Source organism: Mustela lutreola, chromosome 10 (assembly GCF_030435805.1).
Source record: "Mustela lutreola isolate mMusLut2 chromosome 10, mMusLut2.pri, whole genome shotgun sequence".
Taxonomy (NCBI): Eukaryota; Metazoa; Chordata; class Mammalia; order Carnivora; family Mustelidae; genus Mustela; species Mustela lutreola.
Genome location: NC_081299.1, coordinates 49,576,120 through 49,601,197, shown reverse-complemented (window position 1 = coordinate 49,601,197; position 25,078 = coordinate 49,576,120). Strand labels below are relative to the sequence as shown.

Below are 25,078 nucleotides of genomic sequence, written 5' to 3'. Positions count from 1 at the left end.
AGAAACCTGTCTTCAGCTTCATGATGTCCCACATGGTACTGTGACTAATCCCCAGCCATTTTTATTTACAGTGTCCAGAGTGAGTTTCTATGACAATCCCATGCCATTCTCAATGTTAGACACAGATTTTCTGCCTTTTGAAAATAATTATGGAACAAATCATTTGTTCTTCAGTCTGTTCAAAGAAAAGCACACATATTAATGGCCGGACAAACAGATTTCACTTTCAGATTAAACAATAAACAGATAGAAGGAGGGGGACAGAGGGAGAGATAGAGAGGGGGGGAGGGGGGGAGAGAAACTTCCGCTATACACTGGGACCACCAGATTTGGGGGTTGTTGTCCGTGCTTCATTTATCAGACATGCGATAGTTCTTCTCCTTCCTATCACCATCTGTACACACTTTCCCAGAAGACCCTCACAGCTGTCCCATTAACACACTAACACACACTCACACATCTAGGACCTCTGCCGTGCGTTCTGTCTGAATGTAATACGTATCTGTTTTCTTTTCACAGGAGAGAGAAAGGCAAAGCAGCTTGAGACCTCGGACAACCTAAAATCCACTTCAGTGTAAAAGTCTCAAAATTGCTAACTTTCTTCGGAGACAGAGCAAAACAGAGAATTTAAGTGGCTATGCTACTGAGACTTGGCTGTGTTTTAGGAACTACTACCAACTGCCAAATGAATTCACCACGGCTTGCTCTCCAAGGCCTTCCTTTCCTTTCTGTTTGTCACTCCCTCATTCTCCTGCTGTTTAGTTTTCCTATAACTCTGTTTTATACTTCAGCATTACTAGAAGGATGGCCTCCAAACAGGGAATAGAACTTTTTGGTGCACCACCGGATTTCTTTAAAGAAGAAATAAAATAAAATAAAATAAAATAAAATAAAATAAAATAAAATAAAATAAAACAACTGTGCCCTGTCCTGTATCTGCCTGGGTTTTCTTTCCATTTACATTGATATTTTTGACACAAGAAACCAAAACACATACCACTTACTAGAAGTACCATCAAATGACAGAATTCCTCTACACATAGCTGTACAGTAAGACCTTACACAATACTGAGAGCCAGCTCTGCAAAGGTGTAAAACTTCCTACAGGCTATTACTTTCTAAGGATTCTAATTCAACAACATCAAAAGCTTTTAAATCTTAATTTCTGGGGTGCTTGGGTGGCTCAATCAGTTAAGCCTCCAACTCTTGTTTTCGGCTCGGGTCGCGATCTCAGGGTCGTGGGATGGAGCCCCCACATCAGGCTCCGTGCTTAGCATAGTGTCTCCTTGTCCTCTCCTCTCTCCTCCCCTTCCTGCCTCTCCTCAAAGGTAAACAAACAAACAAATTTTAGAAGTCGTAATTTCTGAAGAAATTTTATCTGCATTGGCATCGACTCATCTCACAGTCTTTTCTTCAGTGTTGTACGCTTGGCACTCAGCATGGTGCCTACCAGGTAGTAAGCGCTCAAAATGTTTGCTGAACCAAGTCGCCAATGACATGGTGCACTCTGTCAATGTAGGCAACCAAGGTAGATTTTCTATGCCAACACCAACCAAAGAGCACCCACCTTGATGCACGTGATAACAAGAGGCCAAACCTGCACTCTGCTTTATACAAGAATGTTCTATCTTCAGAGCGCCTGGGATGCAGGCACTCAATGTCCTCACCTTGTAAAAACGAAGGTTTCCTCTCCATTTCCTTCAAGGTTTGAAACTCTGAAATCTATTAGCAAAACAGAGAAAGCTCTAGCTGCTCACTACTTTTTAAACTTCAGAGAAACCCATTGCTTTCAGCACTATTCCGTACTTCCAACAAACACCTTATACTCAGTCCATAAATTCAGGGGCAGAGCTGAGAGAGCCTGATACCTTGGGGAGCAACTTGGAGATAAAAAGCCCTAACCACTAACTAACCATCCTAGTGTGGACATATTACTCAGACCCTCTGCTTCTTCACCTGCACAAAGGCAATTATAAAACCTCTCCTACCTAAGTTCAAGGTTTATATGAAGAGCTAATGATATGTATGAAAAGCCAATTTAAATATTATAGAGGTTAACCACAAAAGTCCAGGTTCTGATGGATCTGGCTTTAATCCTGGCTTTGCCACTGACTCCTGGTAAGACCTTGACTGAGTTCCGAACACTCTGTGAGCCTGTTTCCTAAAGAACAGGAGTAACTCACGAAAGTGACTCAACAAAAGTCTTCTACTCACCCCCACCACCCAACATGAAAAATTCTCCAAAACTTGGAGAAGTCCAAAAGGAAAACAAAATAGAAACAAAGAAACCCACATAAAACCAGAGAAACCCATATCCACAATTTAGGAAAACCAACAAAGCCAATCCTAAGAAATGGCACCCAGATACATAAACTCATTGAAGGGCCCAAAATACTTAGCGCCTATCACAGAATGCTTTGGTACAAAGCAAAACGCACTGTTCCAGCTGCCCCGTCTTCACTTTCAAACAAGGTGATGGGTAATAAAGGGCCAAAAATGTACATCCCTAGACGTGAATCTATGATCCTCTCCAATCTATCTGTTTCTGTCCCATTCTGCTGTCTCATGACACCGCTTCCCTTACTCAGCACTGCCCTCACCCCAGGACCTCTGAGGCTCAACTGCAAATGAGGTAAAAAGCTATGCATAATCAGGCTTTATATAGGAAAATTGAAAATGTCTCTCTTTGAAGAATTACAAAGCATTCTGTCTGAAACCTCTGACCTTTCTAGAGAAATCAGAGTCACTGTAGTTTAAAAATGTAGGTGGTAAAAGTACAAAGGATTACATTTATCCATTTTGCATGTTTGCCATCTTTTCTGAGATGAGGAGCAAATATCTTTAGAATAATTAGTTCTTCAGCCCTAACATTTCAGGCTGTAATACCTCATTCTCCAAAGAGTTGTATATATCCTGGGCCCGATGAGATGGCACTTTTCTGTTAATTACCACTCCCACTTTATTTTACAGGAAATCTAAAGGACATGAACTCCAGAACCTTTTTTTTTTTTTTTTTTTTTTTTTTTTAAATAAGACTTGTCCATACAATGAATTGACCAAGAAGATAATAAAAACTCCTATGACTCTTGTTAAAAACCACTGTAATTCCTGACTGGGTGGGGAGGAGGAGGGACTTCCAAAAGGACATTTAAAAGAAAAAAGAATTCTTAATAAAAGTCCTTGTCACATATTAAGAGGCCATACAATAAAAGTATTGCAATGACTATCTTACCCTGACAGGAACATACAACAATAGTTATGCTGTTGAACAGCATCAAGTTACAAAGACTTCATTCTCAGAAGTTACTTGAAACTACTCTCCAAAAGAGAACCTCTACCATTTAAAAGAAGGGGAGGAAAAGCCGACTAAATGAATCAATCAGCGACTTTAGTAACCTAGTGATTTTTTTCTATAATACGCATCCATGCAAAAATCTCGCTACGGTCATACAAAGATACTGATCAGCTTTTGCCAAATGCTTGCCCAGAATCCTGGCTTGATCTTAAACGTCTGTAAGCCACTCGTCTTTAACTTCCAATTACTTAATGCTACAAATGTTCTCTCAGGTATACACTGTTTTCCATCGACAACATTTTTAGTGTCTAGTATTATTTATGAATTGTATTCGGCATCAAATATACTTAGGATTTTCACTGGTGATCTGCCATTATGTCTGAGCACATACAGCTCTGTTTAATAGTATGCGATGAAGGTTTACATGCAGATACATACGATCTTAATTACTCATTCTATAGTGAGCTCTTTAAGCATCTCCATTCCTCACTCATTTGGAATGTTTAAAAATGCCACGAAGAAGGGCTTGATGTCATCTTAACACTGAAATCCATCTGTCTATGGCCCTCTTTTGACTTTACTCCTTCTGCAGCCAAATTTTTCACAAAAGTTGATGAGAATTTGTCAACCTAAGGACTTGTAATGTCAGCTCTTTTGAAAGGCAATGGAATATTTGAAAGTGACAATGATGGGATCCTGCATGTAGAATATTCACTTTATGTTGGAGTTTAAAACTAAATAATCCCTTTAAGATTAAAACACGCAGAGTTCGAAATGCTTCCAATAGGGGAAGAGGCAGGCACGTAGTTCTGGGCTTCCCATAAGTGGTATGTCCCTAATTTTAAAAATTAAATGATGATTAATATTGTAGCAACACAGTTCCTATTACCCACTGACAAATACCTTTCCATACTTGAAATTACCACTCAGAGCCAGCTATGTAACTCACCACAGACACGTCTTCTCCAACAGCATGAACATGTTGCACTACCCAATCATGGGCTGGCAAAATTACAAAGGGAAATAAAAATCCCCCAAACCATAGCAACAAAGACAACAGCCTGATAATGGCAGATGCTAAACAGGCATACATAGAAATTTTTAAATAGTATTCACTTTTTAAAATATTTTTTATTGTTACTTTTCTTTCATGCCATGTTTTCAACCTATAGAGCATTTCAAAAATACCCATTAAAGCATGTTTATGAATATATATGCTCTGAAAATTATTTATGTCTGGAAACTCATAGATTATTGGGACCACCATAAATACTCATCACAGACATCAAAAGGTAGGCAGTATAGAACAATGGGTGTGAGTCTAATTTTTTTATTCCAATCCTCTTATTTCCAGCTTACGCTTTTATTTACATACTTCAGTTTTCCCTTGCTGGCATAACAGATACTCTGCAACTTTTAGATTTATGAGCATTTCTAAAAAAGAAACTTAAAAAGAAAGCTACATTTCTATTTTAGTCAAATGGAAGTTCAGTTCAGCAGCTTATTTTTTAAATAAACCCTAGAAGACTTAATATACATATAATGAATATAGTATAAATTATAATTACTGGTCTTTTTTTTCTGTTTACAATTATAAAATTCACACTGAATGGGGCTTTGAATTTTTGCACTGAAGTCATTAAGAACTAATCTTGCTTAAAGAAATGAAAATAACGGCATTAAATAAATCCATCAATAAATCAGTCATTTAAGGAGATTAAGATGAGCCCTGTTCCTACTTTCAATTTTTCTGCTTTTTCTTTTAAATTAAAAAAACAATTTTAAACTAATAAAACTCAATTTTTGCCTTCTTTCAAATAATTATGCACAAGGCCAGAATCGAAGGTCTTTTTGGAGTAAAGCAAATTTTAAAATTTTCAATCTAATCATTAAGGGAAGTTAGAAATATACCTCCTGTGCACATAAGAAAATACGGACAGAAATTTACCTAGTAAAATATTATGTGCAATTCTGATTTTTAAACTGACACTTGCTTTAATTCTCAGTGGTTTCCCAAAGCATCTAAAATCAATTCATCTATCTTACAAACAGGAAAGAAACATTTTTTTTAAACCTGTGTAATAATGCTTCTATTCACCAAACTTCAACATTTTTAGAACAAGAAAAATCAAGTCACTCCAGATTTTTAACCCCAATCCTGACAAAAGCATAAGAACATTTTCTCCCTCTCCTAACCAGGTATGGTCTCAGCCTATGCCTAGGAACTGGACATCACAGTAGAAGATCTCCAAGGGAAGGGTCAGGATCTTGAAGCTTTTTCCTTCCCTCTGATTCACGCTGGTGCGTAATACCATTTAAATGACATCTAACTCCCAGACAATAGGACATAGAGAGGGATACAGAATGGATCTAAACTGCATGGTGAAGAGTACTGGGTTTGGAATCAGAAACTTGGCTTTCATCTTACTGTGCACCAGTCACTTGGATATTCTGAGACTTTATTTTCACCTGTACAAATGGAGAATGCATTACTTATTTGCAATATTACTGTGCATTTTTTTTTTTTTTTTTATAAACATATATTTTTTATATACATATATTTTTATCCCCAGGTCTGTGAATCACCAGGTTTACACACTTCACAGCACTCACCAAATCACATACCCTCCCCAATGTCCATAATCCCACCCCCTTCTCCCCAACCCCCTCCCCCCGGCAACCCTCAGTTTGTTTTGTGAGATTAAGAGTCACTTATGGTTTGTCTCCCTCCCAATCCCATCTTGTTTCATTTATTCTTCTACATTTTTTTAAAAATGAGAGAGAGAGAAAGAAAGAAAAAGCAAAAAAAGAGAGATAGAGAGAGAGGGCTACAATGTATGGCAAAACTTAGTATAATGCTTGCCGCAAAAGAGACAACTCAATAAAAGTTATCTGTCTTCCTCCCTTCCTGTCTTCCATCCGTCTCCCTTTCTCTATTTTCAATTGATCTAAGTCCAAAATATTTACCACTAGGAAAGCATGCAAAAGCCATGAAGAAAAATAAGTGTAAAGGTCTCAAAGAACACTAAACTTAGTCCACTTCAATCTCTAGCTATTATGACCATCCTGATCAAGTCTGCATTTGGATTAGCAGTATCTTACACATTAAAGAAGACCAATGCTCGCCAAAATACACAACTAACTAAAAAGAACTTCTTTCTCTCAATTTTATCTTATTTGGTTTCTTTGACAAACAGAACAGCAAAAGCATCCTCTCTACAGAGTTGTCGCAATTTGTCATGTGTGGACTTATTTTTTTGCCTCGTGAGCCATGTTTATTTAACTAGAACATTTAACAGGAGGGCTAATTCCGTTAGAGAAAATATACTCTTACACTGTGAAATAATCGTAACAAAACACGAAAGCGCTGTTTTCTAATATTTTGGGGAAAACTGAGAGTAAAAGTCATTTCTGCCTAAGCAGCAGCTGGAGAATTCTGGTAAGTTTACAGGGACTCTAAAGTTTGGATCGATAATTTGTATCTTACAGCTGCCTAAGCAACAGCCAAAATTTTGATGACACTGTAAGTTATCACCTTAAAAAGCAAAATGGTAATAATAGCAAATATCTCAAATAGCCCCTTTTCCAAGTTTATGTATGCCACAGTATCCCTTACTGGCCAGACCCTTAAACGATACAAAGAATTTTTGTAAAACTTTTCTTTTCTAAAAATTTGTTTAGAAACTCCAAAAGCCCCAAATAGTCTCCTCGTCTCAAACAAACTATGCAATAAAATGTGGGGAGATGGATTATTAAAATTCTTCACTTGATATCTTCTGCTCAGGATCCTTTTACAGTGATTACTTAAACCAAAACACTTTTGAGAGCATCTCCATTTGCGATTAAATTCACGGTTTTATGTTTCTCTTAACAAAGCATGCCAGTTCATTCATTCTCTTCCTCCTCCACCTGACTTCTTCCTTCCCCTTATCCTACCTCCCAAGGATTTACAGTTTATAATGTATTTAAAAACAAAATCTAATCTCTAAATAAAATTGGGGAAATGATTGCTGAAATGGTAACAAACCAGTGTTTTGCACAGTTAGTGAATTCAATCTGTATTTCATGTTTTTTCCTCTCTTCTAACCTCCAAAATTGCTTTCCGTAATCTATATTAACATTTGTGAGCAATTAGAATTGTTGCTGCTTCTGTGCAAGTTTTAAAAAACTGACAGGCCATTCTGTACCCTCTGGAAGCAGCTTGAGGCCTTCACCAAGTCAAACACCCAGTCCTACTGTGTACAGCATTGACCACAACAAAGGCTGTGGTTTCTCCCACACCAGCCCTAAATAGGTTTAAATTAATGCTATTCATCACTGGGGTGGAAAAGAAGACAAGGCAAATCTAAGCCAGCAGCATTGGGAAATTTTTTACCAACACTCAAACCTCTTAGCCATCAATGAGCTGACCTCCGTTCATAAGTTTACTCCAGAGCAACCCTTCCCCCTATTCCTATACCCTGTCTGCCTTTGAATTTCCATCTTTTTCACTACATTCTAGATAAAGGATACTGTTACTACATTCTAGATAAAGGATATTGTTACTACCCTCAAGTTACGCCTAAAAGTCAAGGATACAAAAGGATACAAAAGATAAATGAAATTTTTTAGAATGGTGCACACACCAATGATTTCAAATGGATCAGTCAGCCACAAAATCCACCTTGAGTTCGGTTTAAGGTTGGAGTAAGAGTTTGAGATAGGGTGGCACTTAGTCTTAATTTTGAACATCACTGTATGTTAGTCTTACACCTTCTTTTTCTAAATACAGCTTACTATTATAAATCACTGGAACTAACTGCAGAACTTTCTATTAGGGAGTTTATTAAGGTACTGAAAAAGTTTAATTACATAATGAATGTATAGCCTTAAACTTGAGCGTTAAACACACATACACAGGTATGCCTGCTAACAAAATAAATTTTAGATATGCAATACTGCCACAAACTAACATGGTAAGTTAGCCCAAAATTAAAACATCACCATAACTCATTCAGCATAAAATTATAAACTGTAACAATTTAACATTTTCATTTAAAATTTTTTACAATAATTATTCTGTATGCACGGTTAACCTTATGCAGAGTTATATGGTGTGTAAAGTACCAGTATTTTTTTTTTAAAAAGAAATCATTTGCACTGCTCTCAACTGCCCTGTGTGTGCAGCCCGAATGTGCACACACATGCACACGAAGCACACACACGCTGATACACAGACACTCCCAATCTTACACCTGCTCTGAAGCAGTAGGAAGTGAATTCTCAATCTGTCAACATGACCATCTGGTCTATCTGCATATCACGGCTTTCTCTATTACTATATGAAGGAATGGCAATCACAGAGCCAAAATAAAACTAAAATGCACCTGAATAGGAGTATCTCTGTCTTTGTTGAAATAGAATAATACATGGCATATCAGAGCAAAACTAGCAGAATGTAAATAATTTAAAATGAGCATTCACAACAGCATAATTAAAGAACAATATGGTACGAGTAATGTGGTAATCAGTAATACTGGCTGTACAGGTTTCCGAAATAGGTACCAGACTTCCAAAACACTGCAAACAGCTCTTTCAGTGAGTGGCAGGACTGTTACTATTCCTGGTCCAAGCAAAACTAAGGGTAGGCAGTAACGGGTAGCGTGGAAGCAACCAGTAGCTACTGTACTAAAACATTACTGTGCAAAAATGAACACTCTCTCCACCTTACAACTAACACTCCTCGTGCTATCCTTAGGACAAATTCAATCACTCTGTCACTGGAGAATTAACAATGACAGTCATTACCTGACAAATATTGGTCATTTATTAGTCTCTCAAAGCAAATTTTAAAGCCACTAAAAAAAAAAAATTTCCAATCTTAGAAAAGTCCTCATCTGCAAAAAGTGAAGATGCTTGTGGCGATTTAGCTTTTGGGCCTAATGCCACTGGAAAGTTAGGCAAAGGCTTTACTTAGTTAATTTAAATATAATGCTATTTATTTAATTGTACTTTCTGTCTCCATATAGCTGCCTCATTGTTTCATTCCATCTCGCAGCAGGTAATAACTATCAAAAATAAGTTGTGACTCTGTCATTCTGGGGTGTAGACACAGCAACTTACCTCTATCCAAGAGGTGAGTCCTTAAAAAAGTCTAACCTCTTACAAAACTTAACTAAACTGAGAATCTTTCTAAAATCTGATTACCTTACCAGAAGTATACAGACGCAGTTAAAAAAAAAAAAAAAAACCTCTCCAGAAAGTTCTCGGTTGAGTGCCTACTAATGAACAAAGGTTAACTTTATCTAAAAGGTCAAATGCCTGGTGGCTAAGGTTATGACCTTAACAACTTAAATTGTGACCTTGCCACGTGCCGGGTATATTGTAGATTCTGATACAGATCATCTGGTAAAGACTGGTCATAAATTAGCTTTACTGTTACACGCCCACAAAGAAAACCATTTGCCACAATTCCATAATATCTTCAAGTTGTCATACGATACCTATGGAAGGACAACTCAAATAAAGACCAAATTAAGGGCATAAAATGGTTTTGCTCTTTTATACTTTTAACGAGATGAAATTCTCAGGCTTATGGAATCACTCCAATTTCATTACACTTGTTACTGTTTATCTGCCACAAAATTCACACTGCCTGAATGCTACCGAATTTAGGAAAAAAAAAATCAGAATGTAGTTTAGGTATTGTATTTTAGCATCTCAATAAGTCAATAAGTTTTAGACTACATCACCTGCACTTTTAAAAAATGACTGATTCTGCACTGGCTTCCAATATTTACAGTGTGCCCTAAGATTTCAACCTCCTACCAAAGAAAAGGCCGAGGCATGAAGCAGTAACTATCGTACACATTTTTGGAAGAGGAAAAAAAAATCTCATTTGGGGGGCTATCTAGAGGGAAAAAAATGGCATTTTGAAAGAAAAAAAAAATACAAGACTATAGTGGGGGTGTGTGTGTGTAAATCCACCATAGGTGAAAAGGCCACAATGGTTTTGGCATGTTTCTTGAAGCACGTTTCAGAGTCTCTGCCTCTTGCCAATACTGGCAAGTTCTCAAAACTTTTAAGGAGGTAAAAACATTGTTTAGTGTTTACAAATCTTCAGTATTATAACAGATGCTTGTCAAATCAGTTGTATGTAAGTTGACCGATCCACCTCATATTTGTATTGGCAACTAGCTTCCCTTCCACAAATCACAGGTCTCTAAATCAAATTTGAAATATTTTCAGACAAAAGGCCCTTAATATTTTCTCGTGCGAGCGCCCTGTTGCGTGCACCGAGCTGCAGCCGTCACGGCGCTCCGTGAAAGCCAATGGCCTCACACTTGGCTCCCACTCAGGCCTACCGAGGGATTCTGGGATACCTCAGGAAAACCAAACCGAAAGGTAGTCTGATCCACGTTGCTGTCCATAAATCTTTCATAAGCAAGAAGGATGCTAACTCTCCCAAGCAACCTTCTCCCTGTCACTTCACCAACATAACCCCTTCGGGTACCAAAACCACCAGCAGCCCCGTCCGCTCAGGGATCTGGAGCCACGGCCCAGTAACAACGGTCACCGACGCAAGAGAATACACGGGATGACATTAGCTCCGAAGGCTGCAGCTCTTTGAATGGAAGGAAAACACTTAGACCTAAAATTCAGAGCGGGCGCTGCTCCCACCGACAAAATCGTAACCCGTGTTCCGTCTCGAGATACCTTGGGAGAAAGCACACACCCAGGATGTGTACCACCTGTTGGCACCCTCATTTTTCTCTATTGGTTCAATTAGAGCATTTGTTAGAGTTGATAAATTATTTACTTTTCTAAATACTGAAAAGATTAAACACAAGATCTTAAGCAGTCCTCCCTGAAAGCACTGATTAACACCCATCCTTTTTTTTTTTTTTTGTACCCTGCCTTTCTCTGTCAGAACCTCCACTTACACACGCAAATAATTTTTTAAAAAATTTAACTCTGCTTTTTCAATAGAGAAAACAATGTAACAACAGGGTGAAAAGGGGATTAAGAAAGGGATACTTGTTCCTGTCTAGAGGTCAATGGAGAGGTGGTGCCTTTTTATTTCACTAGGAAGAACAGGCTACAGCAACAGGCACTCCTTACAATTAAGTATACATTCTCCAAAACCCAAATATTTGAAACACTTACAGATCACATCCTCTAAAATACTCATCTATCCCCTGCCAACAGAATGCAAATGATAATGTGACATGCTTGCAAAGTTAATTTCTCCAGTTTCTTATGTAAGGACAGATGGATAACAAAAGTTCTCTTTCTAAAACATATATTGAGAAAAATAATAGAGAATAGGCTATCAGCTGACTTCTTTTAAAAAAAAAAAAAAAGCTCAGTCTTAGAATTAAAAACATTTTGCAAAACAGTACAGCATTGACTTTACAGGTAGCACCTTTCTCCTTTGTGAAAAAAATATGTAAATATATGAACCCCAAAACAGCCTACTGGTAGGATTCAACAATCTTCTTTCCTCCATCTGGCTCAAGGAACCGCCATGAAGGTAAAATCTAGCAAGGCCAATGTGTACATATAAAAAGTCAACAAGTTACACAAGACCTGAGCTTTCCCATAACACAATGAACCTTTTGTCTAAAACAAGGCAAAAGAAACAAAGTAGAAATGCATTCTTTTACTCAGTGCTCAATAGTTTTAGCCTGAATGCTATAATATACACAGGTAAAACATGCCTTGAAAACAGCCTTGAAACAATAACGAATCTTATCACCAATCAAAGCAACTCACTAAATCAATGACCAATATTGATTTCTCGGTGTGTTCATGCACAACCCAGGTTGGTTACTTTTAAGATTAACCTTGCCATCAATTACTTAGAGAGCTGGTTTGTTTCTCCCTCAGCTATCCTAGACAACAGGAATTCCTAAATACAAAGCTACTACGTTTGTGTATGCATGTGAATCTTTTTCCTTCATAAATGATCAGCAATTTGATAGTACTCTCACCACCTTTTCTTAATTAGCAGGGGGTTCAAGAGGCCCCAGCAGGTTAAAAACACTCCCAGAAGATAAGCAACTAAAAATCCTGCCTCACCAACCAAACTCCATGCTTTTTAAACGAGATCATGGCCATTTATAGTATCCCCTTTATTCCAACTGTTTTATGAGGCTTCTCTCACCCATCACTGAAAATTGGGATTTAAACATATCACACAACTACCAACACCTTTGATAACACGACTTGCCAAAAGACCTTAACTTGGTGAGAGTCCTCTCAAAGCTATGCTTTTCCACCTGAATGAAGCTGTGCCCTCGGACAAGGGGAGGGGAGGGGGGCTTCTGGCAGTTCTGACTCTGGTTTACCTCTGAAAGCACATTGTCTCTCTGCATGGTGGCCTGCAACTCAGACGGTTCGGGACTGGCCCCGCACATAGAGGACATCAGAAAAGAGACACACAAGAAAGTGGAACAACATCTCACCATCGCACTTACCTGCTGCATGCACAAAGTATGCCAAATATAAATCGAGTTCCTTAACAGAAACCCCTATGTGGTGCGGCTGCACACAGAGCCCGGGGTTCGAGCACTGTGGGGACTTTACCAGGCGCTCGCCATCAGTACTTTCGAGCGGAATACCTTTAAATAAAATCACCATAACAAGGTCCAACCTCCAGACTTTATCTGCCTGGCGAAGGCAGTCAATTCTTCGCATCTTGCCTTTCTGGTCTGGGTTGGAAAGAACACAACATGGAGGCTTTTTCCCCGTAACTGTAAGAACAAAATCCTCTCGGTACTCAGGTCGGATGTCTTTCCGTAACTTGGCCAGGAGTCGAGATGCCCACTTCTGCTTGACCTCTGGTTTTTCACTTAGCAACTCATCCTTCACGGCTCTCTCTTCTTCTTTTGACATACGCTTTTCATGTTTTTTGAAGTATTTTCGTTTTCGGGCCTGCAGGTTGAACCATGTGTAGGCGAAGGCTCGGACGTGGGGCAGAAGTGCTTCAATGAAAGGATGAAATTCATCCTAGAGAAATGAATGACAACAAAAATATAACTATAATGAAAACAAAAGGAAACAACTTTTCTTCAGATGGTCATTTTAAAAACAAAACAAAACAATGCTTATTTCACTTGAAAGCTGACTCGAGCATTACAGTACCAAAATTACACAGAGGATGCCTATGGGAAGTCTGAGGGGGGAGAAAAGGGAAACTGTTCAGTATCATGCCTCATGATCTCAAAAAAGAAAACGGCTAAAAATTTAAAAATCTGTTGGTATGTTCACCAACGTGCACCGGGGTCTACTGCCAAGCCTAGGTCCCAAGTCCTTTAGATAGTAAGTGAAATGTATTGAAATGCTTATAACAAAATATAATCTTAACCTTATTTCAAGAAAGGCATATCTAATTTTGCTCCAGCCTTGACCTCACTACTTGTAGTACACCCAGGGCTCGGCCGCCAGATTGGCAAATCCTAAACATTTAGATGCCAGTCAATGTTTGTGGAAGTCTAGAAGCAAAAAAAAAATCATCTCCCCGATCAATGAAAACAAAGACTTTCTCTCTAAAAATACTGCATGGAGACCCTAATCTGTTTCTTAGGCATTTTGGTAACATCTTAATTCCTTCTTAAGGATTACAGTTGCATATAATTTTTTTAGTCAAAAACTTAGAAAAATCTGGCATATGCAAAAGATGAATTTCATATTCTTCAGGCTGAAATAAAAGATCTATTTCCAAGACATACTTGCTGATACTATGGGAATGAAACAAAAAGAAAAAAAAAAGGGGGGGGGGACAAAGAAAAGCATACATGCCAGAGAGTAAATAGAATGCGTCATTGTGACAACAGGGTTGCAACTAAATACAGTTAATTTTGTAAAATGCCTTCGGTAATAATCATCCCTAAAAAAGAGAATCTTTACTTAATTTTTGAAATTAGTATTTCAGGCTTTTTCTCACAAGGAAATAGAGAACCTGGTACATTTAATGTTTACGAGACTCCAGGGAAACCCCCACAATTGCCTCTTAAGATTCAAGTAACCCGAAAATAAAATTCAATTTAAAACATTTAAATTTTTCTTACTGTCTTATGAAAATGTTTGATTCTTTAACTTGATATTTGCTTAGGAAATATAAATATAAAATTAAAGAAAAATTAAACAGTAACCTCCACAAAGCTTTCTGAGTACATCTAACTTTTGATTAACCAACCCACACTAATCTTACATAACTTCTCTCTACCGCACAAACCTCCAGAAGATAAATTATTTACTTTCAGATAAATGAGGATAAGAACACCAAAAAGATATTTGATGCCTTTTTTAAAAAGGGTGTAGGACAGACAAATATTATAAAATGCATTCTTTTTCAGTTTGTACTATCCGCCTAAATATATACTTTGGAGGCACAAGTAACTGTAATGTCCAAAATATTATTACTATAAAGAAATTATTAAATTTTTAAATGTTCAAATGTAAACTGAGTGGTTAAAATTGGAAAAATATTTTGTCAAGTCTGTTAAAATATTATAAATTATAATCAATCATCTGAACACTACATATGACTATTTTTTAAAGTACATATTAATGTAATATATAATAAATCACTTCAATAATTGACATTTATCTTTTTCCTCTCTGAACAAATTTCAGGCTCTGCATTTCAAATTTAGCTTTGAAAACTGCTCTTTTTCAATAAAAATCCAAAAGAGAAGTAGCTTTTCTAACATGTGTGCATTCTTCAAGTGGAGAGGGAGCAGAAAAAAATACAAGAATTATATTATTTTTTACCATAAACATTTTAAATTTCTGATGTTTAAGAATCTTTCTTATTGCCATACTTTAAAAGAGAGAAATGGTGGTGGGGAGGGAGGTGTTTTCAAGTCACAGTTTATCTAATAAGGTATACGCCAAACCGCAAAGCATTTCAACATTACTAAATTCTGAGCTCATCCTTGAAATGTTCTAAAATACATAAAATTAAGGTTTGAAACAGTCCTTCACATTGACTTATTTTCTTATATACACAGAACATGCTAGGGACCAAGGCTCTGTGGTATTATGTTAAGAACTCCTGGAGTCTGCCTTAACTACAAAGTGAGCTTTCACCAAAAGGAAGATTTCATCTTAAAATCTCAGGCCTGTTTTATAAAGCAAAGAACAACTAAGTTCCAAACAATTCACATTTATGTTAAAATGGTATCTTATTCAAAAGCTTCATTAATAAGAATAAGCCTTGCCTAAAAAAGACATTCTAATATGGCATTTAAGTGTCTGAAGAGACTCCTAGTATGCTTCTCACAGAACTGCGAACCGCGTTCATTCCTGTTCATTTTGTTTACCTGCCAACCAAATGCCTATATATCTCATCATAAAAACATAAAAACCCTCAAATGAGGACAACCATGTCAACTAATCATTAAGAATAATCTAAGTCCCCAATTGTGCATCAAAAGTATTTACAACTTATTACTCCCCAAAGGTTTCAAGAACGTGTCAATAAAAGTGCACAACATTTTGTATAACTTTACTCACATGTACTATTAAAGAGCTAGTCATCTTTCTCAACTCACAATTAGAAGTAGTCCAGATCATCAAAAGTAAAGAAAATCATTAACTTGCAGGAAATGTCGAGGCCCAGCATAAATTAATTTTTTAAAAAAGTAAGCCCCTATAAATCATGTTGCTGCACATACTGCCATAAGCTACGTACTATTTCAAAATATTCAGGAAATAATAAAGAATATTCTACACGTGCACTCAGTGAGAAAGTTATAGATCATCAATGAAAACAAACCTGAAAACCTGTTTCAAAAGCAGTATGAATTTGAATCAGCACCTTAAATGTTGATCTGTTTGTAAGTAAGCCAAGTTTAAGAACCACTGAACGTTGATATTGCTGGAACTACTTTTAAAGGTTCACCTATAAATTTCTACCGGGTTATCATTCTATGGCCAGGTAAACAATTTGGTTATGATACACTTGTATGGACAAAAAGAAGACGCCTGACATTTTCTTGATCAAGTTTTAAAAATTGCATACACGTAGATGGAGTTTATTCTTTCATTTAGCATATTTCTGTCACTGTGCTTACTGGACTTTCTTCAATGACCAATAAACTACCCAAGTTTTCTTTCTAAAACTGGCTCTACAACTTTATAAGTATTCCAGCAAGTTAAATAAAATTGTTAATCAATTTTTAAAAGAAGAACCCAAAATACGTGGCTCTCATTCACTATTTAAAGTACAATTTCTTCACCAACTGTTACACTAAGTGTTTCTTTTACTGGTGTTTCCAGAAGAAGGCCTAGTGAATGTATCAATCACACTGCCAAAAATGTTTAAAAAAAAAAAACAAACTTTCTTAATGTGATAATAGCTTGTGAACCAAGAGAATCCGGCTTTTTCAGGTACCTGACTATGTCCTGGGCCTGCTTGGATACACAGGTATCCTCATATATGCACCAACACAAAATATAAATTTTTCTCTGCAGAGCTTACTTGAGAAGACACTCATGTGTCTGCTAAGGTCATGCCCCACCATTGCAGCACCCTGGTATTGTCTACAAGTTCTCTATGTTGCAAACTTCTGCCAGCAAGAACTTCAGCCTTTGAATCTCAGCATTTCCACTGTAGTCATAACTCATTCAAATTCTCTTATACTTTGCATCTTATCCATATGCAATTGTGAACCTTGCCAGAAGTGGTTGGAAAAGTTTCATTCCATACTTCCACAAGTTACTAAAATAGGAACTTTGGAAGTTTGTTAGGGAAAAAATAAAAAACTTTTACAGTAACTAAAAGCAACTGCTATCCATTACTAATGCTAGGCCTAAATCCCAAACAGACCATTGCTACATAAAAGATGCATTTAAGAGTCTTCTGAGATCAAATAACGAGTATTATTCCTGTTAGATATTGCAATAAGGCTGTCATGTGAGAAATAAATCCAGAATCTAGAGAGGAAAAGGAAAAAATTATTGATACTTTCTAACCTTCCATAAAGTATTCCAGTTAAACCGTTATCTCCTGCTAAATGAAAGCAGTAAGTGGTAGCAGGTTTTTTAAGGGAGTGGTAAATAAACATTTTACTTGAAGCATACAACTTCATGTAGGTGATTAATGGTCAGATCGCAATGTACCAAAACAGTATGAAAGCTCACACTTTTTTCCAAAAATTTTCTTCAGCGCAAAATCACTTTGACTACATGCCTTTTAGTCAAAGAAAATAAATAATATATTCAAAAGGGACCAGATTTGGAGCCGTGAAGTAGCAATATTTTACCTAGGGGTGGTGCAGACAAGAGAGGGATGGAAAGGGAGGGCATGGGAAGGAGGGGCGGGGGTGGGGGGGCGAGAGAGACCCACGCTCTGAGCAGAGTCGGAGGGGAAAAGTTGCCCCCGTCCTGTGCGCGGAGCTGCCCGAGTCCCGCGGCGGCGGTGGCGGGAGGCGGCGGGGGGAGCGGCGTCCGGCCCGGGGTTGCTGCTCGGGCTCGCGGCCGGGAGCCCAACTCCGCCCGGCGCTCCCCGGCCCGCGCGGCCCTCGGCCTCCGGCGCTCGCCGCCCTGCGCAGCGTGGGGTCGTCCCGACAGCGAAACTTTCACTCGGGAAAGCTAGCGGGCGTTGAGCGGCGAGGACGCAGGCTCCACCCGGCCGGCGCTGGGGGACGCGCTTCCACGCAGCCCCGCTCCGCCGAGCCCGGGGGCCGGCTCGCCGCCGCCCGCCCGCGTCGGAGGGGCGCTGTCCCGGCCGGGCCCGGGACGCCGGCCCGCGTCCCTCCCGCGGCCGGACCCCAAAGGCTGACAAACAATAAACAAAGTAAGAGTTTAGGGAGGCTGCCGCGGCGCGGGCTCCGCGCGCGGGCCGTGGGCGCAGGGTCATGACTTCTCCCGCACTCGGGGCTTTCAGCTGCCCCGAGCGTGCGGGGTGTGCGGTGGGCTCCGTCGGCGGCCCCCTCCCCGGGAGCGGCGGAACTACAGAAACCGGCCTGCCGGCTGCAGAAACGCTGAGTCCAGATTTCAGCGCGTCATGGGCTGCAACCCCGCCGAAACACGTGCGGGGCGTCCAAAAACACCGCCGTTCCGCAGTCAGTCGCCCCGATATTAATTAACGCATTAATAAGAGGGCGCCATTAGCCATGTGCCCACACAAATGGCCGTGCAAGAGGAATGCACCCGCATGGAAACAAAGTTACTTTCTTAAAGCTATATCCCCCCCCCCCCCACGAGCACACGCGCACACACACGCCGAAACACGCGCAGACACGGGCACACACCAAGACACATGCCCCGGGCCCGGCCGGCGCGACTGTCCCCCGTACCCCGCGCCCAGCCCCAGGTCTACCCCCGCAACCCCGGGTCCCCCCCCCCCCAACCGCGCCGCATCCAAACAGCTGCTTACCTGGGTGAGACAGAGCGGAGAATACATAACTGCCGGGCGGTGGGGTGTGCGTGTGCGTCTGGGTGTGCGGTTTGGAGGTGTGCGTGAGTGCGGGTGAGAAAGGAGAAAGAGGGAGAGAGGAAGAGAGAGAGAGAGAGAAGGGGGGAGAAAAAAAATCAAGCCTGCTTCTTGCGTTCACATTTCCAACTCGGCTCAACTGCAGCCAGCCAGCCAGCGCGATTGCCGCTCCATGAGCTGAACTTTAACCCCGCCTAGAGTTTCCCTACACTCCACTATACATGTCTACTGTACGCGGGCGTTAAAGGCATAGCGCACCCTTTCCCGCTCCCGCGCCCGCCCGGCCGGGTGCCCGCGAGCTGCCCGCGCGCCCGCCTCCGCCTCCGCTCTGCACCGCACCGCACAGCCGCCGCCCGCTCGCGCCGCCGCCGGGGGGGGGGGGTGCGTGGGGGAGGGGGCGGCTGCGGCGCCGCGCGGCCAGCCGGGTCCCGAGCCTCCGCGGCCGCTCGCGCTCGCTCGCTCGCTCCCTCTCTCGCTCCCTCGCTCGCAGGCTCTCTCGCTCCCTCTGCCCCCCCCGCCCCCGCTTCCCCGCTCAGCGCAGTACTGGGTAACGCAATGAGGAGCAGTTACAGTCTGTACTCCCGGGCAGCTATAGGCTGCCACAGGATGTGCTTAAGCAAACAAAACTACTTTTCCTCATCCCCATCCCCCAAGCCCCGCCGCAGACCTTCGCGGACCTCGGTGGAGGACTTGGGCAACTTTGCCAGGTTGCCCTGCGCTCCCGGTTCACTGTGTGGGGCACGGAGAAAACCGAGGAGAAGGCCGGGGTGCAAATTTGCATGTATGCAAATTTTTTAAAAAATCAGACCTCCTAGGTAACTTTTTTTCCCCCCTCTGAAATGCGGTACGGCTCAAAGCATTGTAATCTCTCCAACGGAGCTTTCTGTGGGAATAGATCGTCGGTAGAGGTAATTATGCACAAAATCCTGCAAACTTTGTGCAGCTTCAGTCCTATGGCATTCAGAAGCGGGGGTGGTGGGGAATAATTTCACACAGAAGAGTCACCGGATTTGGGGGGTGAGGGGGGGGTTGTCTGGAGAAAAGGAGGCGGAGATTAATGAGCGTTCTCCCTCCCAGGACTGTGAAACTAGTGGGTCTGAACACAGACGCCATAGAAAAAGTTCTATCACGTTCAGAAACAACAATGGTTTAACTGTGACATCTTTTTTCTTTTTAGGAGAAACAAAAAATGTGAAAGGGATGTCCCCTAAGGGAAGGGAGATATTCTGGTCCACAAACGCGTGCCCAAAACTGGACACAGGCTATCATTACCGTCCCAGTTCCTGGGACACCTCTGGAAGGGTGCCTTTTAAGAATCCCCTCTTTTATCCTCCCCCAGGTAATCGTTCTTAAAATGGAAAAGAGCTTCCTGCAATTATTTTAGGTTTGGTAAAGTATTGTTTTGGCAGAAAAAAGGGGTGGTTTTTAGGGTTTGGCAAGTTGCCAATAAGCCTGCTTTTCCAGTTTTTTTAACCTCATATTTTTTTCTCCAGGCTTTCCTCCCTGATGGAAAGAAAGAAAGAAAGAAGCCAAACAAACCAAAAAACCCCTTCTTCCTTCTGATCCCCATCCCATCCCCTCCTCCTCATCTTCCTCACTCTAGTTTGCAAGCCTGCTGCATCTGAGAATCCTCAAAATTCCAAAAGGAACAATCAGGGTGAAAGGCACTGGCATACAGACAGGAGAATCTGCACCTTTTGGGAGAGGTTACATAGCCAGGGAGCCTCTGAAGAGAGGAAACTCCTGTAGGAATGCCCACTCTGCAGGTGAGTGTGAGGTGACAGGCTAAGGTCACTCTCATCCAGACTATGCTCCCCCACCGCACGCCCTCCCCTTTTTTAAGTAAGGAGCAAGAAATATGTTACTGGAGAAAGCAAAATACAGTCCTCTGAAGTATTCTGCATTTGTCTAAAATCATTTGATGCTTCTTCTCCAGTTACTTCATGGCTAAAAGAATTTCTGAATGCTCAAGACCCATGTTCACATACTCTGCTCCTAAATATCCTTGGAAGTCTCTGAAATTATTTATTAAGGGACGAGGGGAGATAATGACTTAAATCTTTAATGAGAGAGTCCCATTTTCCCCCAACTAAACAACTGCTTTCCCTTGGTTCCTCTTTAATTTCAGTAGAAGAGAAACGTCCTAAAAGCTAAGCTGAGTTACAGAGACAACCTCCCTGGCCACAAAACCTTTGCTGGGATCTATAACTTCAACTCGCTCCAAGTTTCCTCGATAGAAGTTTCTGGCGGACGGTCCCAACATGTAACTGAGGCACAGTGAGAAGTTATTGTTCCGTGTGTGTTCTTGGGAAGCTCTCTTCCAGAGCAGATTAAAATCTTTTTTTTTTTTCTGTATTAAAAGATAGACTTCACATCTGCCTCTTTCCAAAACAAGAAAGATTCTTACTTTTAACTGAATCTCAAGAAAGAGAAAAGGAATTTTTTTAAAAAGACTGGCACATCGCCCTGGTTTTTAAAAATAGGGGAAAGTAATTTAATGCTGATATTTCTAGTTTAAAAACTTCTTTTGTTGCAGCAGTGAATGTGCCCGCGATTTCCAGCTTTCTGCGGTTAGCAATATTATCTTAAGTAACTTTTGGCGCCCTTCGTAAGACTTTTGGATATGGGACGATTGTTTGCGCCCTCTAGGCAAGGGCTGGATCCAAGTTCAGCACCAAAGCCCTTCACATCCGCTCCTGCTTTCTCTCCTATCTCCGCCAGCTCCCGCTCCCTCCCCCGCGGGGGGGGGGGGGAGGCGGGGGAAACACTACAAAGCACAGTTCCAACTACAGCCTTTGGAAACTAGACTGAGAAAAATACAGTAGAAGAGTTACAGTTACAGAAAGGCTTCTGGTAACTTTCTCTCCAACAGGCATAAATTTAAACACACACACAAAGAAACAGATGTTCCTCAAAGGGCAGTCTGGGGGTAAAAAACATTTCCAACTCTTTCCCCTCTTCCCAAGTTGCAAAAGTAAATCCTTGTCCAGAGTTCACAAAGATACCAAGACACTTGAGCGAGGGCAGGGGTGGAAGGAGGAGAGAAGGAAGAAAGGACCGTAGAGAGAACAGTTGTAGGAAACAGGTGAAGTACAAAAGCTAGTTTACCGCAATCATATAAATGACCCATTGTTAGGAAGGATAAACCCCTTATTGGAAATAACCGCTCCAATCATTTATTTTGCAAGTGCTAGGAGGCTGCCTTGAAATGGGATTGTCTTTGCGCAAAGGAGCCTCCTGTCATGCTCTCTGCTATCCATATTCTTCCTGGCACAGAGCCCAGCCTTGCATTTACTGTGTTTTATTTGCAGAAATGTTACCTTGCCAGCTTTAGTGAAATCCTCTTAGATATATAAATTACGTCAATAAGGTTTCACTTATATGTATAGCTCAAATACTTCTCATTTTGGAGGTTACTTGATAGGAAGATCTTAATATGATTTAGATTTTAATGCCCCAAACAGTAAAGATAAAATTGGGGTTCATAAGTGACAATGCCATTAACTCTGTAGTTCTTACCAGGACTAACTTTATCACTAGCATTTTCCAATATTTTTCTCTAGTTTTTTGACCTGCTGGTCACTTGTGTGCAGATTTTTCTTAGATGCATATAATACGAAATTGAATAATGTTGCTGAACTGAGCATCCAAGTGGATTTTAACGTCAAATTTCCAAACCAGATTTGATTAGAAGGCCGAAAGCCTTGGGAAATAGCTCGATAGGAATTTAATCCAAAGATGAGAAAGAGCCCATACTATTTTCTATTCACTTCCCAACAGAATTAGGTGTCTACAATGCTCAGAGGGAAGGAAGAGATGGATGTACTTTAGTCAGAGGCTGCCAGTTACTGTCTCCAAGACAAGCTACTGCAGTTGGTTTCCACTGGATTGGTATCAAAGACTTGTCCAAGAGGCCAGCCTCCAACTAAGAGTTAGCAAGTCAGCAATCTTCCACACACACCCTCCACAGGGGTTGTTGTGGTAACAAGAACAAATGTGAACTTGGCCAGTTTTAATATCCTATTTGCTACTGACCATATATTTAAACAGCAGAATTCAAGGAAAGTGGAGAAAACACACACTCTCTCTCCCCCTCTTCCTTTCAAATGTATAAAACAGCTGTCAGTCCACCTGTGAAACATTCTCTCTCTTAAAACTGTTGTTTAGAAGAAGAGAGGCTTTCCTATTCCTTCCAAGTACTTGAAAAGTCAAAGCTTCTAAGATAACCAGGGAAGTTCTGCAATGCTGCGTATTCAATGTTACTTCCCAGAGCTCAATACCATCCTGTAGCTCAGGCAAGTTTTTAAGCCACGCATTTTTAAAAGTTGACCCTCCCCTTCCACAACAGTCAACAGCTTCCCCGAATTTAAAAATAATAATGCAAAGTTAATTTTTCTCTAGAAGAATTTTTCTAACTTTTTCTGAAAGCCAGTTAAGGAGGCATTACACTTTATGCAAAAATTCCCGTGTTTTTTTTTTTTTTTCTTAAACTCAAAAACTCTTTCCTATTGTGCTTGCTAAATCCGGAAGAGCTTGTAGCTTTGACAGCTTGAACCACACCATCCCCTTCAGAGCCGCAGAGAACTTCAGATCTTTTCTGCCCCGCCCCCTCTGGCTACTGAGAACCATTGTACACCCAAGCCTCCTCATGATTGGATAAGGCTTTTGTCAATCTCCCATGTTGTCCCATTGATTAGAGGATCGAATCGTCAATTATTCTCCGGGTCCAGACATTTCTTTTCGAGTTAGGTTGACTGCTGAGGCCAGACGTCTTTTTACAGAACAGAGCACGTACAGGATTTTTCCCCCCCTTCTGGAATCGAGCAAGCGCTAGGAGGAAAAAAATCTGTCAAGCTCAGCAATTTTTTCAAATCTCGGGGTTTAAAAAAAAAAAAAAAAAAAGGAAACCCGGTCTTTGATGCACATAGCAAAAAAGAAAAAAGAAAGAAAGAAAAAAGCCATCCACAAAGCTACGTCTTTAAAACAAAACCATCACAATAGACATTCACCCAGCAATCACTAAAACGCATATGCAAGCCAGAGAAATTTTAAAGTCTTAGCCATTAAACAAAATCATTCTGCCATTATTGTTGTTTATAAAACACACATCTTATAAACGCAAAATAGAAAGTTTAAGATGTACCACGTACCATTGCAATGTAAAAAGAGTACGTGAGAAACTTTAAAATGTTCAGACGAATTGCTTCATTTGTTGTCCCCCTTTTTATGCATTAAAAAAAAAAAAAAATCTAAATAAACTTGGAACCGTTGAAAACCCGGAAGAGATTTTTTTTAAAGCTGTTGGCCAATTGCAGGCTTCTTGGAGATTTTTTTTTTTTTTTTTAACTCCAAATCAGAAGGCTTTTGCAATAGCAATGCGCTCTCTCTGCCTCTCTCACTGTCTCTCTCCTCTTTTGATAGCAATCCAACCCGGGCTGGCTGGTTCTCAGATTCTCTCTGGTTTTGTCTTGTGTGCTTTGGATTGTACGAGACTTTGCAGAAGTTGCAATCGATTCGCAGTCCCTCTCTCCTCTCCCTACCCCCTTGTTTATTTCCGCAATCGGTGCAATTTGCATAGTAACCGCGCACGAGGCGCCGGGCGGCTGCCGGCGGAGGGGGCCAGGAGGGGGCAGGGAAAAGGCCTTGCCCCCTTCTCCCCTCCTCTCGTCTCTCTCCCCGCCAGTCTCCTCCTCCCCCACGGTGCGTGGCCAATAGGAGCCCCGGCATTCAGCGCAAGCTCCGGTCGGGACACCGTTCGGAAGAAAAGCCCCTGTGTTACTAGGCCCTGCTCGCAGGATCGTATTTTTTGGCGCGGTAGAAGTTCCCCCGCTTGCGGACCTCGCCGCGGGTACTAGGGGATATGTGAGGATAAAGTACATTTGCCTGCGGTTGTGCGGGTTTTGCACGTTTTAATCAAGTCTGAACACCTGCTTTCTCGGTTTCTTTTTCCATAGCCTCTCGTGAGTTATTAGGCTAGTTCATGATGGTTAGTGAGAGATTTAACCTTTATTTGCACTGGTGTAGACCAAGAGTTAAAGATCCTCTTTGGTGCATTAAATCACGAGAGTGCAAAATGTCACAGAGAACTTGCAGTGAAATAAAGCTTCTACTCCAGATTCTGAAAGGAAAAGACTGGTTCTGCTCACTGCAGATGACTGGCCGTAAAATTGTTAGGTGGGCTCCGTCAAGAATAAAGTTGTTCCTTTAAAGCAGGAGATGCAGTGAAATTCTACCTTAATTGCCAAGCATCTACTATGTCAATATCCTTACAAAACCAGGATTCGCAAAGTTTGACGCCCCCCTTCACCTCCCATCGCCCCAAGAGAAGGGTTGTGTTCAGACGTTTGAAATGGGGAGGA

At 40.8% G+C, this 25,078-nt stretch overlaps 1 protein-coding gene and 1 long non-coding RNA gene across 9 annotated transcripts in view; one reads left to right on the top strand and one right to left on the bottom strand.

Annotated features, from left to right (window-relative positions):
- NFIA (nuclear factor I A) overlaps positions 1-25,078 on the bottom strand; it is a 566,515-nt gene that overhangs the window by 344,604 nt on the left and 196,833 nt on the right. For 3 of the 7 annotated variants that reach the window (XM_059138245.1, XM_059138246.1, XM_059138244.1), the window contains exon 2: positions 12,754-13,285. In XM_059138245.1, coding sequence (XP_058994228.1) covers positions 12,754-13,285 — 532 coding nt within the window. Of the gene's footprint in view, positions 1-12,753; positions 13,286-18,662; positions 19,012-23,869; positions 23,890-25,078 lie in introns of those variants that run through there. The other 4 variants (XM_059138248.1, XM_059138250.1, XM_059138249.1 and 1 more) reach the window with 4 other exon arrangements.
- LOC131810371 (uncharacterized) lies at positions 19,095-23,880 on the top strand. 2 transcript variants are annotated; one of them, XR_009345558.1, is made up of 4 exons: positions 19,095-19,627; positions 19,897-20,058; positions 20,213-20,485; positions 20,851-23,880. It is a non-coding gene; the product is annotated as an uncharacterized LOC131810371 (long non-coding RNA). The 2 variants fall into 2 exon arrangements; XR_009345557.1 differs by having other exon boundaries at positions 20,848-23,880.